The following is a 20769-nucleotide window of genomic DNA, read 5'->3' on the forward strand; positions in this document are numbered from 1 at the left end:
AGTGGGCGGGGTTTGTTTTCAAACGCGTGTGTCAGAAACAAATGCGGAAGCAGATTTTTACGTGATAATAAATCATATTGTAGGTGTTTATTACACGTTGCATGTTTTTTTTTCCATTTTTGTTGTGTTTTGCTTGGTCTGAGAAGTAAAAGAGGAGCGACGTTCATATGTTGTTAATATTCAGTGTTTTAATGTTCATAATAAATATTGTAAATCCCACTTTCTTTATTTTGATGTACATTTTGGGTGTCCCATTCAGTAAAAAACTGGTAAAAATTACACTCCGTTTTTTTTGGGGTGGTATGTTTTTTTTAACTTTTGTGACTTTTGGTATTAGTGTTCCTGGAAAAGTTAAAGTTAAAGTACCAAAGTACACACACTAGATGTGGCGAAATTATTCTCTGCATTTGACCCATCACCCTTGATCACCCCCTGGGAGGTGAGGGGAGAAGTGAGCAGCAGCGGTGGCCACGCCCGGTAATCATTTTTTGGTGATTTGACCCCCAATTCCAACCCTTGATGCTGATTGCCAAGCAGGGAGGTAATGGCTCCCATTTGTATAGTCTTTGGTATGACTCGGCCGGGGTTTGAACTCACAACCTACCAATCTCAGGGCGGACACTCTAACCACAAGGCCACTGAGTAGGTTGTGATGTGCAGTGCTGTTTTTAAATGACCATAAGTCTTGAACTATAGAAAGTATTTCAATGGTCGGAATCTGCGCTTTTGAGTGTTATAGGAGTTATTACGGTAATCCACGACACAGCAGCTCAGACCAGGAACAAAGCAGAGTGGGCGGGGCTTGTTTTCAAACGCGTATTTCAGAAACAAATGTGGAAGCAAATTTTTACGTGATAAAATATCATATTGTAGGTGTTTATTATTTTGCTGTTTTTTCACATTTTTGTTGTGTTTTGCCTGGTCTGTGCCCTACAATTCACATTAGTTCCGCAGCTTGCTGCGTCCTTCATCGATGCACGAGCTGAATGATCCTCCGCTGAGAGTTGAATTGTTGAAGACCGCAGCAGGTCTCCAAGGTGAACAGCCTCTGGCATGTTAGAACAAGATTGGATCAAAGGATGACTCTCAATAGATCGCAACGTGGGTTTTTTGCTCTGCTACTTATAAACTGTTTGTTTGTTTGGAGTGACAGCCTTCACGCTCTTCTTCTTCTTTTCATTTCGACATTCATACGTTGTTAATATTCAGCGTTTTATTGTTCATAGGTCAGTGTTTCCCACACATTCATTTATTTGTGGCTGCTATCCACGAAAGAATTACGTCCGCCACAAATAAAAAAAATAAAAGATAAAAAAAATTTTTTTTTTTTTTTTTTTTAATTTAAATTTTAAAAAAAATAAATTATTTTTTATTTTTTTGTCCTGTCCAGCTTCTCAGGCAAATCATATAGTTGATGTAGATGCCCATATAGGCTGTTCAGATTTACTTTACAAAAGAGAAGTGTAGAATACTTCTCTTGTTGCCTTGTTTGTATTTGACCACTAGTGTTTTCTGTTTATTTGTTACTGACTGTGGCAGGACACCTCTGCCTCTGTTTCACTTTATGTTGCTGGTAAATAATATGGTTGTAGTAGTAGGCTAAAGTTAAATTATTTAGTATGCACTAATTAAAGGGGCAGAGCTTTAAGAGACATTTTAGCTTTTATATTTTATAAGATATATTTTTTGTAAGAACCACAATTAATAAATATATTTCAGTGAATAACTTATTGTTCAAATCTGTATATAAATATGTACATAAAGTGTTGTAATTATATTGTAAAATGGATGAATGGATGGACGTTTAAAACAAAACTGTTATTATTAATTAGTAAGTATACATTTTTTGAGCCTTTTTAGAGAAAATCATATCATTGTAGTAAATTATGCAAATTACTCGATGATGTCATGATGACCACGCCCATAGCCACGCCCCCACCGCCACAGGTATCTTGGCAGTTTATGGGAAACACTGCATAGGTAATATTGTAAATCCCACTTTCTTTATTTTCGTGTACATTTTGGGTGTCCCATTTAGTAAAAAACTGGAAAATTCCATTCCGTTTTTTTGGGGTGGTCTGTCATAATGTTTTTAGAACTCTATCGGACTTTTGGTATTAGTTTTTCCTGGAAAAAAGGGACCCAAACACACATACTGTACAGCAGACTATGATTTAAATTAATAAAAATGACAATACATTTTACGGTGTTCTTTACAGCATATTACTATTAATTAAAAAAAAAAACCTGCATGCAAACCTTTTCTTTTACTTTATCCCCCCAAAGCACGAGGCTGACCGCTTGACTCCGTCTCAGAGGATACAGGGAAGCCAGGAGAGAAACACTCCACAATGTAACCCAGCTGCAGGGTAAGTTGTACTTACTTCCTGGGTTGTTACTTGAATTTTGGGGATGGGCGAAGACCCAGAGCTGATTGGGTTACGAGTTGGGTCACAAAAACTACCCAACTCCTTAGAAATAACCCATAAGTATGACCCAACAGGCTCAACCCAGCATTTCGGCACAAAAAATAACCCAGCGGTTTTTAGCGCGTAGATAGGCCTACAATGCAACCTGCTTGAGTCAGTCCCTTCTTTGTCGACAATTCCCAATACATCGGGTTTTCCTTACTATCAAAAAGTGCCTGCTTAAGTTAACGCCGACATGCATGGTCGACCACTTTTGTCGGCATAAAATGTGAAATGTGATACCATTAACAAAAATGTCTCGAAACAGCCCACTATCTATAATACAGGCATCAGATCATTGTCTCCCAAAGTGCTTTTAGTTAAAGAGTTCATTAGAGACAACAATCTTAACGTCACTGGTCTCAGAGAGACTTGGCTAAAACGAGATTAGTTTTTTCTGCCTAAAGAGGCATCTCCTTCTAACTGTACGAGTTCACATGTAGCTCGTTATCTTAAAAGGGGTGGAGGGGTCACATCAATCTCCGATGAAAACCCTAACTAAATAAATACAAACATTTTTAGATGCTTACTGTGAGGTCTGTTACACCGCTACTGCTCTACCTAGCTGTTAACTATTGCCCCCCTGGGCCCTATTCGGACTTTATCAGCGAATTCTCAGGGTTTGTTGCTGATCTCGTGACGCATGCAGATAATATAGTTATTATGAGCGATTTTAATATCCATATGAATACCCCGTGAGACCCTCTGTGCGTGGCACTCCAGACTGTAATAGGAACATTAATACTGCCACAACTACAACTCTCGCTTGCCTACTGCCCTCGGTAATGGCATCATTCCCAAAAAATGTGGACTTTATCGATAACCTCAGTAACGACTTAACGGCGCCCTGCACAATGCCATTGATAGTAATGTAACCCATCTGCAGGGTAAGTTGTACTTCCTTGCTGGGTTGTTACTTGAATTTTGGGAAAGGGCGAAGACCCAGAGCTGATCGGGTCACAAAAACTACCCAACTCCTTAGAAATAACCCATAAGTATGACCCAACAGGCTCAACCCAGCATTTCGGCACAAAAAATAACCCAGCAGTTTTTAGTGCGTACAGTGCAACCTGCTTGAGTCGGTCCCGTTTTTGTCCATCGGGTTTTCCTTACTATCAAAAAGTGCCTGCATGAATTAACGCCGACATGCATGGTCGACCACTTTTGTCAGCATAAAATGTGAAACCCAAAAGTTGTAATTTTTCTTAAAAATGACACCTTTGGGTTCGTTCATCTGCTGCAGTATTGTTAACATCCTCGTTATCGATAAGCTCCAAATAAATTAATTCTACCACAGTAACAAAATACAACCATTTTTTTTAGATTGTTTGCCACTGAAAAAAGAATACAATATTTTATTATCAGTCCTATTATTATTATTATCATTATTATTTTAATATATTTAAATCAGCATTTTATTTGCTTCTATTAACAGCACTGTACACCTTGGCAAATCTGGTTCGAACTAACAGGCAACATCACTGCCCCCTATATCCGCACCGTGGAATTACAGCTTTGAACCGTATGCATTACTCTCGTCACTACAATATCGTAGGAAAACAGAAGAATCAAAATCCTGTTAGAATAAAGAATATATTTTACCTTACAGTGGTTGATAATGACGACGCCAGAGTTTCTGTAATTCTTCTTTTTCATCTGGTATTTCGGGTTGATACACTCCCACTGAATCTGCATAAAGAAATATGAATATTATAAGATACTCATGGTATGATGCTCAAGGTGCTGTGTGACATGCATCATCTCTGTGTTACAGGTGACAAAGCAAATTAGTGGGTAACACTTTGTGTTACAAGCATCAGTAAATACTGAATTCATCATTTATACAGTAAAGCATATTTCAGACATGAATACTCATTAGTATGCGGGTTATAAACACATTTATACATTTTTTTAACCTGATATTTAATGAATATTTGTTGACTAGCTCTTGCTCCAAAAAAGTGTTTATTCTACTTAACAATACCCTCATTACCTACAGCATACCCAGTACGGATTCATTTTATTTATATTATTTATTATGGGAAAAATTGCTTCAACTCATTGATACTCAATTATTAGCAGTCATGCTCTCCCCCTAGAAGAAGGAATTTTTTCATGCCTCCCGAATTGAAATACTGCTAAAAAGCTTATTTTTATTTTTATTTTTAAATACACTATATTGCTAAAAGTATTTGGCCACCCATCCAAATGATCAGAATCAGGTGTCCTAATCAATAAATGTAAATAAAAAAATAAATCACTTGGCCCAGCCACAGGTGTATAAAATCAAGCACTTAGGCATGGAGACTGTTTCTACAAACATTTGTGAAAGAATGGGCCGCTCTCAGTGATTTCCAGCGTGGAACTGTCACAGGATGCCACCTGTGCAACAAATCCAGTCGTGAAATTTCTGATGGACGAGTCTGGGTTTGGAGGTTGCCAGGAGAACGCCACATTTCGGACGGCATTGTGCCGAGTGGGAAATTTGGTGGAGGAGGAATTAAGGTGTGGGCTTGTTTTGCAGTCTACGCATATCTCTTATGTGTGACTGCCATCCACTGGTCACACTTATCATTTCACCATGTACCAAATAAAACGGCTTCGAGGTCGGTAAGCACAACCAAAATATTTCTGTACATTAGGCGCACTTGTTTTGAGAAAATGAAAGGATTTTAAATGCGACTTATAGTCCGAAAAATACGGTATTTATTCATGTATTTATTTATTTTTCTCTATGTGTCAAGGTAGTTGTTGACTAGCACTTTCTTGAAACAAAAGGTTTATATTTCCTTTAAATTATTATAGTATACCCTTCAGGGGTGTAACGGTACGTGTATTTGTATTGAACCGTTTCGGTACGGGGGTTTCGGTTCGGTTCGGAGGTGTACCGAACGAGTTTCCACACAAACATATTAAGTAAACTAAGCTAAAGTCTTAACAAGCTGCTCCGCTTCTTCTGTCTCTGTCTCTGTCAGTACTCTACACAGCACCCAGCATTGTCCCACCCACAGAGCGGTAACAGCCAATCAGCAGGGCGTATTCAGAGCGCATGGAGTCAGTGCTTCTGCGATGGGGTTAGCAGATAGGTGTTTAGCAGGTAAGCATCAGGCTGCGGACTCTCCCCAAATTATAATAATCAATTACTAGTGACATCGCTATGAGCCCGTTGACGTTCTAGAAACAAACGGCAGCTCAGCTCGCTCGCAATCCTGGCTTGAGGTGAAGGATAATTAGCTTTTAGCGTAACGTTAGCTCATTTTGCGGTGTGTGTGTGTTACGGACAGCAAAGCCCTGTCTGTCTGTTATTTCACTTTACCTTTTTCTGTGTTGATTGAGCTGTGTTGAAGCAGCAAAAAAGGACATTATGTTAAATGAAGAGTTTCTGTCTCTGATAGTTGATATAATAATGTAAGTGCATCATTAAGCCTACATGAACTCCATGGTGTTCAGGGATGAATAGTCCCTCATATTGCTATTGTACTATTTTTTCAGCTATAGTTACATTAATCATTAGTCATTTAGCAGCCTAGTTTTGAATGGCAGGGTCCCTGCTATCACATGTTGATACAAATATAACATTTCCATAATAAAAATCAACTACAGGCTTCCCAAATGCTGTAATAAATTAAGCATGATGAGTTGACTTGAAATGTTGCACTTTTTATATGTAGAAGAAAAGTTTTGTCATTTTATTTAATCTGAGCAACAACTTGAGGCAGTTTAATGTTGATTAACGTGGGCAGAAATATTATAGCGTTCCCAATGTTAAAAGGATAAAGCCATTGTTTACAAATTTGGTAAATAAATAACCAAAACATTTATATTTTGTTTTCTTACTGTACCGAAAATGAACCGAACCGTGACCTCTAAACCGAGGTACGTACCGAACCGAAATTTTTGGGTACCGTTACACCACTAATACCCTCATTACCTACAATATTCATGGTATGGATTAATTGGGTTTACATTATTTCTTAAGGAAAAATTGCTTTAACTCATTGGTTCTCAACTATTCCCCCCCCCGAGGAGACAACAAATGTCCATCCACCTTAATGGAAACACCTTTATTTATTTATCATTATTGAACTTTTCCTCCTTTTTTAAACATCTGTGCCCTTCACACCATGAAAGAACACATTTCACACAGACTGCCGTCAGAGCAAAGTTCAACAGCCTGTATTTGTGATGATATGAGTGCCCATGGCATTGTGAGTAACTCGTACATCTGGAGGGGGACATCTTTCATGCTCGGACAAACAGGTTATGGGGCGACATCTGCTGACATCTTTTTTTTTTAGGGAACACATCTAACCATTAGAGCCAGACAATGTTACAAAAGTAAGAATGTCAGCCATTTTTAGAACAACAACACCCGGAATAGGAAGCGTCAGTAGGAAAATAGCAATGGCATGTGACACTGTGGCGCTTTTTAAAATGGTTTTGAAGTCATCAAACTTGTATATCGTATCTCACTGATGATTCATGCTGCGCTCGGTTTTGATTACATTTCAGACCTCATCAACATCATTTGAATTGGGAGGAAATCCCATCTTGGTGATTAATGATAAACTGTATGAGTTTTGGTGGCTGTAATGAAACAGCGGTCTGCAAAAGATGACTAAATTTGGACATCTTTTTTTAGAAGGACCCATACCTAGGGATGATGTTTGATAAGAAATTATCGAGTTCGAGCCTATTATCGAATCTTCTTATCGAACCGATTCCTTATCGATTCTCTTATCGAGTCCAGATAGGTTGTTGTTTATGGAAAAAAACACAATATTTGGTTTAACAAAAGCTCACTTTTATTATATAATAAAAAAATAAAATCTAATAAATAAATAAATATTGACTGTTACTCACCTAAAAAAATAAAATAAAATAAATAAATAGTGACTGTTGTTACCCAAAGTATATTAAGTGGGATTTTTCAGAGAAACAAATATATACAGTAACACAAAAACAACCTGTCTCTGTGATCACTATAGGTGTATAAATAATAATATAGTGTTAAATAAAATCAGTACCTTGGGCACAAAACTGAAAATAATACAGCTCTCCAAAAAGTGCACTTCTGCTGCTATTTGACATAACTGTTTGTTATGATGCTTTGACATTTTTGCACTTTATTTCTTTATTGAAAGAAAATTCTATGAAGAGAAAAGTTCTTTGCAAATGTGGTTACAATGCTAAAAAAATGAAAAGTTAAAGCTAAAAAAAGAAATACACTTTATTGAGTTAACATTATTTCTTTATAGGGGGAAAGATGTCATGATGTTATATAACAACTACACTACCCAGCATGCAACGGGAGTGACGAGCATGCGCGGTAGCCCCGAAAAGTGTTGCATGTTGCCACGCTGTGAAAGTAAACGTCAAGAACTCAGCCAACACGCCTCGTCTGCATTATTTATAATTAGACAGACAACACATATACAGTGTGATTTTGTTTTGTTTACAAGGAGAGAAAAACAAAAGTTAAAAAAGGGAGATATGTTGTATATATATGTATGTGCTGCAGTTGCTATAAGAACGTTGCGACAGCTGCCGTAAAGGAGGTGCGTTGCTAGCCTGGTTGCTATGTTTCCGGTTGGTCGTAAAAGTGTTCGCCATGTGTTTTACCCTGCTAAAATCTCTCAGTAAAGTTATTCGATGGATTATAGCTTTTGTTTTTAACTTTATTACACCTTGGAGGAGCTTTTTCCCGTCCATTGTTTTCCTGCTTTCGCTATCTGCGCCTAATGACTGAGCTACGTGACGTCATTTCTTGTGATGTCCCACGGAGCATTTCTGGTCGGGACGGGATTCGAATAAAGAATCAACTCTTTTTCTTTACTATAGTGGTCTCGATAACGGGTACCGGTTCTCAAAAAGGGATTCGAGTCCGAGGACTCGGTTCTTTTCTTATCAAACAACCGGGAAAACCGGTTTCGAGTATCAGCCCTACCCATACCTAGTTTACATTTTTTGTATTGTCTTATTTTAACCTGCACAGCTTTCTGGTAGCTTTTACGGTCGTAAATAAATGCACACTTAGCTGACAGAGTTACTGCAGTCATTTCTAAGTGTTTACTCTCGTATTTGCACCCTCTTAAAAAAAGAATTAATGGGTGCATTTGGTTAGTTGCTGTGGTACGATCCAGGTTGATACTGCCATGCTTTTGTTTAGAACACAGGTGTCAAACTCAAGGCCCGCCACATCATTTTATATGGCCCGCAAAATGGTAATAATATACTTTAATAAAGTATATTTTCTGACTAAATATTCGTTATTTTCATTTTGACACATGAACTGCATGCTTATCTTTATATACATATCTTTTAACATTTTATATATTAATAATTAGAGATGTCCGATAATGGCTTTTTTGCCGATATGCGATATTCCGATATTGTCCAACTCTTAATTACCGATTCCGATATCAACCGATACCGATATATACAGTCGTGGAATTAACGCCTAATTTTGTTGTGATGCCCCGCTGGATGCATTAAACAATGTAACAAGGTTTTCCAAAATAAATCAACTCAAGTTATGGAAAAAAATGCCAACATGGCACTGCCATATTTATTATTGAAGTCACAAAGTGCAATGATTTTTTTTAACATGCCTCAAAACAGCAGCTTGGAATTTGGGACATGCTCTCCCTGAGAGAGCATGAGGAGGTTGAGGTGGGTGGGGTTGGAGGGGTGGGGTTGGAGGGGGAGGTATTTTGGGGGTAGAGGGTAGCGGGGGGTGTATATTGTAGCGTCCCGGAAGAGTTAGTGCTGCAAGGGGTTCTGGGTATTTGTTCTGTTGTGTTTATGTTGTGTTACGGTGCGGATGTTCTCCCGAAATGTGTTTGTCATTCTTGTTTGGTGTGGGATCACAGTGTGGCGCATATTTGTAAGAGTGTTAAAGTTGTTTATACCGTCACCCTCAGTGTGACCTGTATGGCTGTTGACCAAGTATGCCTTCTGTGTGTGAAAAGTCGTAGATATTATGTGATTGGGCCGGCACGCAAAGGCAGTGCCTTTAAGGTTTATTGGCGCTCTGTACTTCTCCCTACGTCCGTGTACACAGTGGCGTTTTAAAAAGTCATACATTTTACTTTTTGAAACCGATACCGATAATTTCCGATATTACATGTTAAAGCATTTATCGGCCGATAATATGGGCAGTTCGATATTATCGGACATCTCTAGTTTTTACAACATTATATTGTTCATGGAAAAAAAGTACAAGTTCTGTTTTTATTCTGGCAACTTAGCTGCCAGTTTTTCTACCGTAAAAACAAATGTACCGTCTTTCCATTTACAGTAATACACCGTTAAAAACAACTACCGTAGATTTTGCAGTCAAAAACTGGCAGCTCAGTCAACAGAATTTTAACGCCAATTTTTTAAATAAATTTACAGTAATATGATGAAAAGAACACCGTAACATGTATTGTCATTTTTATTAATTTGATGGCTAGTTTGCCATAAAGTTAAGTATTTTTATTTTTATTTATTTAGACAAAAACATGTTTGGAAAGTATGATAATATACTGTAATATTTGTTGCAATATTGAATACTGTTAAAGTTTAAAAGGTATGCAATTTCAAGCAGTATATTTATTTTTTCTGTCAAAATTTAAAAAAATATCCATTACCTTTTGTGAGAAAATATGAAATACTTTATTGACACTTATCATTCCTAGGTGTTTGCGGGCCAGATCTGGCCCCCGGTGCTTGAGTTTGATACCTGTGGCCTAAGGTTTATGTGTTAAATTAATAATAATCTGTGTGGATAACGCATGCATTCATATCATTTGATATGTTAAACTGTAAGTAGGTTAGATATCATTATTCAACATGATTAAAATCAAGAATAAAAATATTAATTCGGTGTTAATATTTGAGTGGGTCCTGGGCCTCTCTGTAGAGAGTCAAAAAGGTTAGGACCCCCGTCACAAGAGTTAATAGTAATCATAATGCATGCGGTTAGGGTTGGGTATCGAGTATCGATTGGAACCGGGACTAACTTTCCGATTCTCCCGGAATCGTTCAAAAGATTAAATTTCGATTCCTATTTTCGATACCAGTCCGCCGACCGGAAAAAAATATGTCCACCGAACCGGAAGAAGAAGCCGCTGAACACCAACGAAGAAGCGCCCACCGCCGGAAGTGTTAGCATAGCCGAGCGAGTCAGTCAAGCTCAAGCGTGGATAGCGGGCGTCGGCGGTCGAAAGTGTGGCTTTACTTGACAAAAAAAAATGAAATAACCGCGAAATAACAGAGCTCCATGTCCATCAAGAAACGAGTGGAGAGAGAGCTGCAGATGTACCAGGACGTTCCACCGATACTTATGTCTGACGACCCTGCTGCATGGTGGTGGTCCGGTGGAACCATCAAAAGACTTATCCTTTGCTGTCATATCTCGCTTTCTCCTATTTATGCGTTCAAGCTTCTTCCACACCCAGCGAACGTGTATTTTCCACAGCAGGAGACACTATCTGTCCAGAACGCTCACGCATCCTGCCTGAGAAGGCGGATATGGTCATTTTCCTAAACAAGAACTGTCTCTGATTTTATACTGTACCTGCTGCTAATCTGGACTGGGTTTTGCAAGTTGTTTCTTATTGTTTATTTGCTTTTCTGCACCAGGTTAGCCCATCAGTGGGAGCACGGTAACATTTTTAAGTACCTGCAGCATCATACACTTGTGTGTGTAAATGTGTTTTCATGAGGTTTCCTGCAGCATCATACACTTGTGTGTGTAAATGTGTTTTCATGAGGTTTCCTGCAGCATCATACACTTGTGTGTGTAAATGTGTTTTCATGAGGTTTCCTGCAGCATCATACACTTGTGTGTGTAAATGTGTTTTCATGAGGTTTCCTGCAGCATCATACACTTGTGTGTGTAAATGTGTTTTCATGAGGTTTCCTGCAGCATCATACACTTGTGTGTGTAAATGTGTTTTCATGAGGTTTCCTGCAGCATCATACACTTGTGTGTGTAAATGTGTTTTCATGAGGTTTCCTGCGGCATCATACACTTGTGTGTGTAAATGTGTTTTCATGAGGTTTCCCGCAGCATCATACACTTGTGTGTGTAAATGTGTTTTCATGAGGTTTCCTGCAGCATCATACACTTGTGTGTGTAAATGTGTTTTCATGAGGTTTCCTGCAGCATCATACACTTGTGTGTGTAAATGTGTTTTCATGAGGTTTCCTGCGGCATCATACACTTGTGTGTGTAAATGTGTTTTCATGAGGTTTCCTGCAGCATCATACACTTGTGTGTGTAGATGTGTTTTCATGAGGTTTCCTGCAGCATCATACACTTGTGTGTGTAAATGTGTTTTCATGAGGTTTCCTGCAGCATCATACACTTGTGTGTGTAAATGTGTTTTCATGAGGTTTCCTGCAGCATCATACACTTGTGTGTGTAGATGTGTTTTCATGAGGTTTCCTGCAGCATCATACACTTGTGTGTGTAAATGTGTTTTCATGAGGTTTCCTGCAGCATCATACACTTGTGTGTGTAAATGTGTTTTCATGAGGTTTCCTGCAGCATCATACACTTGTGTGTGTAAAGGTGTTTTCATGAGGTTTCCTGCAGCATCATACACTTGTGTGTGTAAATGTGTTTTCATGAGGTTTCCTGCAGCATCATACACTTATGTGTAAATGTGTTTTCATGAGGTTTCCTGCAGCATCATACACTTGTGTGTGTAAATGTGTTTTCATGAGGTTTCCTGCAGCATCATGCACTTGTGTGTGTAAATGTGTTTTCATGAGGTTTCCTGCAGCATCATACACTTGTGTGTGTAAATGTGTTTTCATGAGGTTTTCCAAAATAAAGCTCTCTTGAGGAAAGTGTACCCCTGGGAAAATGTATTCATAATTTATTATATTTATATTCAAGTTCATAGATTTGATATTTATATTCTAGTTGAAAACAGCCCTGTGAGGAATTTATAGTAAAGTTCATAAAAAGTTAATAGAATTAAAATTGATGGAGAATGTCAGACTATTTCATTCAGAAAGACTGTAGGTTAGCTAGCTCATTTAAAATATCCTAAACTTTTTTTTGACCCAGCCTCTTAAAAGAATCGGAACCGAGAATCGCCAGGAGTCGGAATCGAAACAAAGAATCGGAATCGGAATTGTTTGAATTCAAACGATACCCAACCCTGCATGCGGTATATTGTCACATATCTCACTTTTTTTTATTGAAAGTGTGCAAATGCTTTGTTTTGTTTGTGCGAGGCTGTTTTTTACATTGATTTTCTCACCTGCTTGCCCTCTTGCTCCGCCCTCATCTCCTTAAACGTGGTCTGAAACTCCCCGATAAAATCATGCTTTCCGTTCGAGTCCCAGTCCCAAACTGTACACTGAAAGAGACACAAAGCCTTCGGTTAGAGCGCACCTGATCACACACGCGCGCACACACACACACACACACGCACACGCACACACACGCACACGCACACACACACACACATACGCACAAGAAAATGCCATGTTGAATGATTGATAACGAGGTGTTAGTGGGGGGGCAATGGAGCGGTGAAATATTAATCTGAGGATGCTGAGAGGGATGTGGCCTAAGAGACAACTTGGTGGTGTGTGTGTGTGTGTGTGTGTGTGTGTGTGTGTGTGTGTGTGTGTGTGTGTGTGTGTGTGTGTGTGTGTGTGTGTGTGTGTGTGTGGCTCCCAGGAACAAGATGAATGGCTGCAATCCCCAGGACAATGGGACGGTCAGCAGGTCGCAGCATGTGCAACAACAAAAAAAATGCAATACTGTATTTTTCGGACTATAAGGCGCACTTAAAATCTTTTCATTTTCTCAAAACTCGTAGTACGGTATACCGGTATTGGTATAGTACCGCGATACTAACGAATCATATTCGGTACTATACCGCCTCTGAAAAGTACCGGTCCCCCCCCCCAGTCGTGGTCACGTCATGACATTGCTGGTTTTACGAGCAGAGGAGCATGTTCGGCAGCGCACACACACGGAGTACTTACAAGCAGACACAGTGTGTAGACAGAAAAGGGAGAATGGACGCATTTAGGTGTAAAAAGTAAAGATAAAGGTGAAGTTATAACACTGAAATGCCCTCAGGAAGAGGTGCTTTAAGACATCCAGCCGCAGTCGGCAGTGTTTTAGCTACTTCTAAATCACTAATCCTCGCCTCCATGGCGACAAATAAAGTGAGTTTCTTACAAGTATCATTATCACTGCAGGACGAGGAATAGCTAAACATGCTTCACTACACACCGTAGGAGGATACAATAGCTCACCGGCGTCACAATGTAAACAAACGCCATGGGTGGATCTACACCTGACATCCACTGTAATGATACCAAGTACAAGAGCGTATCTATTTGATAGTACTATGATTACATCGATATTTTTTATCATCACAAAATCTTTTTTCCTTTTTTTAAAATTCTAATTATGTTTATAAACTCAGGAAATACGTCCCTGGACACATGAGGACTTTGAATATGACCAATGTATGATCCTGTAACTACTTGGTATCGGATCGATACCCAAATGTGTGGTATCATCCAAAACTAATGTAAAGTATCAAAGAAGAGAAGAATAAGTGATTATTACATTTTAACAGAAGTGTAGATAGAACATGTTGAAACAGAAAATAAGCAGATATTAACAGTAAATGAACAAGTGGATTAATAATTCATTTTCTACAGCTTGTCCTTAATATTTTGGACAAAATAATAGAATGGAAAATGACACAATATGTTACTGCATACGTCAGCAGACTAATTAGGAGCCTTTGTTTGTTTACTTACTACTAAAAGACAAGTTGTCTAGTACGTTCACTATTTTATTTAAGGACAAACTTGCAATAATAAACATATGTTTCATGTACCCTAAGATTTTTTGTTAAAATAAAGACAATAATGCAATTTTTTGTGGTCCCCTTTTATTTAGAAAAGTATCAAAAAGTATCGAAATGGTATCGGGACAAGAATAGAGCCTTATAAACCGGTGCGCCTAATGTACGAAATAATTTTGGTTGTGCTTACCGACCTCAAAGCGATTTTATTTGGTACATGGTGTAATGATAAGTGTGACCAGTAGATGGCAGTCACACATAAGAGATACGTGTAGACTGCAATATGATGGCAGTCACACATAAGAGATACGTGTAGACTGCCATATGATGGCAGTCACACATAAGAGATACGTGTAGACTGCCTATGATGGCAGTCACACAAACGAGATATGTGTAGACTGCAATATGACTCAAGTAAACAACACCAACATTTTATATGTTCCATTGAAAATATAGAACATTACACAATGCGCTCAAAAACCTATCAAAATGTTTTAGTTCGACTTTGGTAAGCTATGAAGCCACACCGCTTGATGGATTGTACTGTGCTTCAACATAGGAGTATTACTTTGGTGTGTGTATAAGGTAAGACATTATCTGCCGTTTTGTTTCACAATATTATGCAAAAGCAACTTTTCTTAACTTCTGGCACCTGCTGATCTGTATTTGGGATCTGCATAAGTCCTGAAAATTTGCGCGCGTCCGCCTTTGTAGTCCGTGACGACTCCGTAGTTGATAAGCTTCTTCTTTTTAAAGTTAAAGTACCAATGATTGTCACACACACACTAGGTGTGGCGAAATTATTCTTTGCATTTGACCCATCACCCTTGATCACCCCCTGGGAGGTGAGGGGAGCAGTGGGCAGCAGCGGTGGCCGCGCCCGGGAATCATTTTGGGAGATTTAACCCCCAATTCCAACCCTTGATGCTGAGTGCCAAGCAGGGAGGTAATGGCTCCCATTTTTATAGTCTTTGGTATGACTCGGCCGGGGTTTGAACTCACGACCTACCCATCTCAGGGCGGACACTCTAACCACTAGGCCACTAGGCCTAGTGCGGGGGTCAGCAACCCGCGGCTCTCGAGCCGCATGCAGATCTTTAGTGCCGCCCTAGTGGCTCCCTGGAGCATTTTTAAAAAAAGATTGAAAATGGAAGAAGACAATTTTTTGTTTCAGTGTGTTTTTAGTTTGAGGACAAACGTGACACAAACCTTCCCAATTGTTAGAACTAACAATGTTTAATATGTTTGTGTGTATGTTTCACCGATGACACTATTTGGTGAACATCGTTTTCTCCCACTAATTTCGGCGGTTCTTGAACTCACCATAGTGTGGACTGTGACGCAACAGTTTGTTTACATGTCAAATCTTCCACTGCTTCCTTGTCTCATTTTGTCCACCAAAAGTTTTATGCTGTGTGTGAATGCACAAAGGTGCAGCTTTGTTGATGTTATTGACTTGTTGGAGTGCTAATCAGGCATATTTGGTCACTGTATGACTGCCAGCTAATCAATGCTTGCATCATTTTGCCTCATTAGCGGGTATATATGAGCTCATTTAATATCCTTTACTTTTATCCTCTTTGTATATAATTTAGTTTTGCATGTCTCATGACACATTATCTGTATGTAATAATGGCTGCATTTCAGATGGTTGTTTTTGTGCCATGTTGTTCAACAACATTCTTGTTGTTTAAATGTGCTATATAAATAAAGTGGATTGGATTGGATGGGGATCGTTCCAGACCACAGCAAACATTACCTTGCTTGCCAAAGATTGTAATGAATATTTTAAAAGAATGGTTTCTAATGTTGTAAAATGAATGAATATTACATTTCAACATTTCTGTCAACAAAGATTTTCTACAGCCTGCGACACATAGGCATTTTGATAGTAGGCTGTTATAGCTAATATAGACATTTACGTCATGCCTTGCCTTCATTATAAGACTTATATAAGACTTTTAAAGTCCTATTTAAGTAGGCTATTATAGCTAATACAGACACTTACGTCATGTGTTGCCTTCATTATAACACTTATATATGGCTTTTCATTTTTTGCGGCTCCAGACAGATTACTTTTTTGTATTTTTGGTCCAATATGACTCTTTCAACGTTTTTGGTTGCCGACCCCTGGCCTAGTGGTTTATCTATCTTCTTGTTATGTGACATTCATCCTCCGTTGTTGCCATTTCTAATATAAAGTAGTGTAAAGTTCTTACTTATATCTGTCAGTAAACTCGCCATGGAAGCGCTAAAACATACCGGTGTAGTGAGTTTACATTATTCACCCAAGGAACTTTAGTTATTAGAGAGTTCCGGTCGGACGGTTTTTCACGGGACACTAGTGAGCCACGGTTTTACATTTAGAAAAAAAACAAAAAACCTTTTGTATGAAAAAAGACCTGACTAGACCCGCTCATCGGCAGTGCGCCTTGTAGTCCGGTGTGCCCTATGGTCCGGAAAATACGGTACATTCTTTCATTTGAAAGTGGCGAGAGGCAGGCCTGGCCCTAACCAATCTGGCGCCCTAGGCAAGATTTTAGGTGGCGCCCCCCCACATCGGCAGTGAAGTGTATATACTCACAAGAAACCGAATAGCTTTGTCTTTGACCTTTTTTTTTACTTAAAGAAAGCAAATTAACATATTATATGAGAATGTTATGTTATGATTATCTTTAACCGAATCACAGCAGTGCTCAAATTAAAAAACAGCATTCAGCACTCATGTGATATTGCTTAATTAACATTAGTGATGTGCACTATACCTAATATATTAAGGGGTGGAAAAGTGACTATTACCTGCAGGGCAAACATTAGCTAACCAGAAGGCAATAACAATGTAAACAAAAAACACCTGCTTAAAAGATCTAATACAAATGTCTCTGAGGAATGTAAGGTGGGAGTACTGTAATTACCTAACGTTACATTATTATTTTCCATAACAATTTAGCCCCCTCCACAATATTAACCCGACGTTAAAACAGAACTAGCTATTTATTGATTAGCAATTGCCGAATCATGTAACATTAGCTTAATGCTAAAAAGCCAGGTTACTATCACATTCTGTAACAGACAAATAATTTCATGTAGGCTAACGTTACCTACCTGCTACCTCTGTCTTTTTCTCGTTTCTCCTCCTCTTCTTTTCTATTTTTTCTTCCCTGGGCACCTGACAGTTTTGGCCGTTTTGACATCTTGTGTTGATTTTTTGATGTGGTAAGAGTCATGATACGGGAAGGGAGGGGGCGCACCGTGCGGGGGGATGGGCGGGGGGGGGGGGGGCGTAATGTTGTAACAAATAATATTTCTATTAAATAGGCTTTACTTTGCATTTTAATTAACGTAGGGATTATTTTTTGTATTTAGAAATAATAGTACCAACTTTTTTTTTTTTTCTCCTCCAACATTTGTGGCACTGGCGTGGCGCCCCCTGCTGGACGGCGCCCTTAGCGTTTGCCTATACGGCCTATGCCACGGGCCGGCCCTGGCGAGAGGCAGCGACATTAAGTCCGTCTGAGCGAGCCTTGTCCAAATCAATAGGCCGTGGTCAATGCAGGCGAACACACACACACACACACACACACACACACACACACACACACACACACGCAAGTGTCATTTAGGTGAAGAGCTGTGACCCACGTGGCTGAGGTCAACCTCAACAACTAGCAATCACTACCAATTCAACTACGCTTGATTAGAAACATCAACCAGCGGTAATCCTCTTATTTCCCCATCTCCCACTTTCCACTGGCAAGTGCCTGTACCCCTAGTGTCATTATTTGGGTGAATGTATTTGTGCACTTGACAGTAATTTGTGTGTGTTCATTGTGTTGCCTCATTTCCACTTGAAGCTGCTGAGAGCGACTTAAGAGCTCTATGAACAAAAAAAGACAATTTATTATTTCTTTCACTAAAGCCTTACTCGAAGGTGTATACCTTCAAAAATAGCTAAAAATAAAAGTTAACATGCTAACAGAAAACGTGCCGAATACCAAAATATATGACTCGGAGGTGCACACCTTTAGAAAAAGCTAAATAGAAGTTAGCATGGTTACCATAAGCATGTTTTAAGTACCAAAACATATGACACTGAATTGTATATTCCTGAAAATAGCTAAAAAAGCTAAGATGCTAACAGCAAGCATACGTCAAGATCCAAAATAAGTCTTTGAGGTGTATACCTTAAAAAATAGCTTAAGAAAGCTAACATGCTAACTGTGCGGTGTATACCTGCAAAAAAAGAAGCTAGCAATATAATGTTATTTACATGCTAATGTTAGCATCATCACATGCTAACATTAGTATGCTAACAGTGAGCATGCTTCAAGTACCAAAATATATGAGTTTTAGGTGCATACCTGCAAAATTTGCCAAAAAGGCTGGCATACTAACTGTTAGCATGCTAACAGTAAACATGTGTCAAGTACCAAAACATATGACACTGAATTGTATACCCCCTGCTAAGATGCTAACAGCAAGCATACGTAGCATATCCAAAATATGTCTTTGAGGTGTATACCTTCAAAAATATCTAAAAAAAAGCTAACATGGCATAACATATGACTCTGATGTGTATACCTTTTAAAAATAGCTAAAAAATTAAATTAAATAAAAAAGTTAGCATGCTAACAGGAAGAATGTGTCAAATAACAAAATATATGACTCTAAATGGTAATTTACCAAAAAAAAGCTAACAGGCTTACATGCTTAAATTAGCATGTTAATAGGTAACATGTGCCAAGTACCAAAATATATGACTTTGAGGTTAATTCCCTAAAATATAGGTTTAAAAAAAAAAAAGCTGCAAGCTTTTGTTAGCATGCTAACGTGCTAACTTGCTAACATTAGCATGCTATAAATTGACTTTGAAACTATTTCAATCGGTTGGGAAATATGGATGTTTGAAAATTTTGGAATTCCTGAAAATCTGGGAATTTAAAAAAAAAAATTAAAAAAAATGGTAGCATGCGTGTCACGAATGAGCTTTTTAAAGTGGAATGATGAGTCGAAGAAGAAGGTGGAAGAAAAATAGGCCGGAATAGTAAGTAGAATAGCATATTTTATGCAATACAATGGACATATCATTTATGTATTGGTCATTAGAACAACATATTTTACTGTATACCAGCAAAATTAGCTAAAAAGTTAGAATGCTAACATTAACATGCTAACTGTTAGCATGCATCGACAAAATATTTAACTCTGAGGTGAATACTAGGAAAAAAAATGTATGCTAACATTAGCATAAAAATGTTGAGATGCATTTCGATCCTGGAACGGTTTGAAATAAAACCAAAAATAGGAGCTAACAATTAGCATGTGTCATGTACCAAATTATACAACTCTCAGGTGTGTATCTACAAAACTAGTTAAAAAGTTAACATGCTAACAGTAAGCCTGCGTCAAGTACCAAAACATATGACACTGAATTGTATACCCCTGAAAATAGCTAAAAAAGCTAAGATGCTAACAGCAAGCATACGTCAAGATCCAAAATATGTCTGTCTCTGAGGTGTATACCTTCAAACATATCTGAAAAATGCTAACATGCTTACAGTAAGCATGCGTCAACTACCATAACATATGACTCGGATGTGTATACCTTTGAAAATAGCTAACAAAAATAATTAATAAAAAAAGCTAACATGCGTCAAGTAACAAAATATATGACTCTGAAGGGTAATTTACCAGAAAAACTAGCAGGCTTACATGCTAACGTTAGCATGTTAATAAGTAACGTGTGCCAAGTACCAAAATATATGACTCTGAGGTTAATACCGTAAAACATAGCAAGCTTTTGTTAGCATGCTAACTTGCCAACATTAGCATGCTGAAAAATTGACTTTAAAACTATTTTAATCAGTTGGTAAATGTGGGAAAAATGAATGTTTGAAAATTGTGGAATTCCTGAAAATCTGGGAATTTTTGGAAAATGTAAAAAATACTGAATGAGCTTTTTAAAGTGGAATGATGTGTCGAAGAAGAAGGTGGAACAAAAATAGTAAGTAGAATAGCATATTTGATGTATCTATTGGTCAGCCAAGTGGCCGGGGAGAGGGTTGCCAGATGGAAATCAGTGCCCCGTCATTTTGCACTGTACAGCTGATTCTTCTAACGGGTCGTCCAGGAAACACTGTAGCCTTTCCTCCTGCTGTCAGGATCCATGCAGAGTTAAGACGCCTCTGAATATTTAATGACCTGGCTCATGTTTATTCATGAGAAGAATGAGTCCATGTGCGAGTCTCCGCTCTCACACTCATTTACACAAATCTCACCTGGCAAGCAAAGGTGAAAGTTTAGCGACTGGAGCGCCTTCACACTTCTCTTGGAATAACACCAGCAAACTATCCACATGACCTGGAGTCAACTCAGGTTGACATTAATAGGATGTTGTGTGCACATATTACATTTTGCCACTGGATGCTACTAACTGTTAGCATGTAAGGATGCTAGCATTAACA

The 20769-nt window shown here is 38.5% G+C and overlaps 1 protein-coding gene across 2 annotated transcripts in view; it reads right to left on the bottom strand.

Moving 5' to 3' along the window:
• The window catches only part of LOC133635973 (copine-4-like), a 98361-nt gene that overhangs the window by 28263 nt on the left and 49329 nt on the right, over positions 1 to 20769 (bottom strand). For both annotated transcript variants that reach the window (XM_062029513.1, XM_062029514.1), the window contains exons 8-9: positions 12731 to 12829; positions 4071 to 4157 (exon numbers count right to left, since the gene is read on the bottom strand). In XM_062029513.1, coding sequence (XP_061885497.1) covers positions 4071 to 4157; positions 12731 to 12829 — 186 coding nt within the window. The remainder of the gene's footprint in view (positions 1 to 4070; positions 4158 to 12730; positions 12830 to 20769) is intronic.

This window comes from Entelurus aequoreus, linkage group LG20, assembly GCF_033978785.1.
Source record: "Entelurus aequoreus isolate RoL-2023_Sb linkage group LG20, RoL_Eaeq_v1.1, whole genome shotgun sequence".
NCBI classification, from domain to species: domain Eukaryota; kingdom Metazoa; phylum Chordata; class Actinopteri; order Syngnathiformes; family Syngnathidae; genus Entelurus; species Entelurus aequoreus.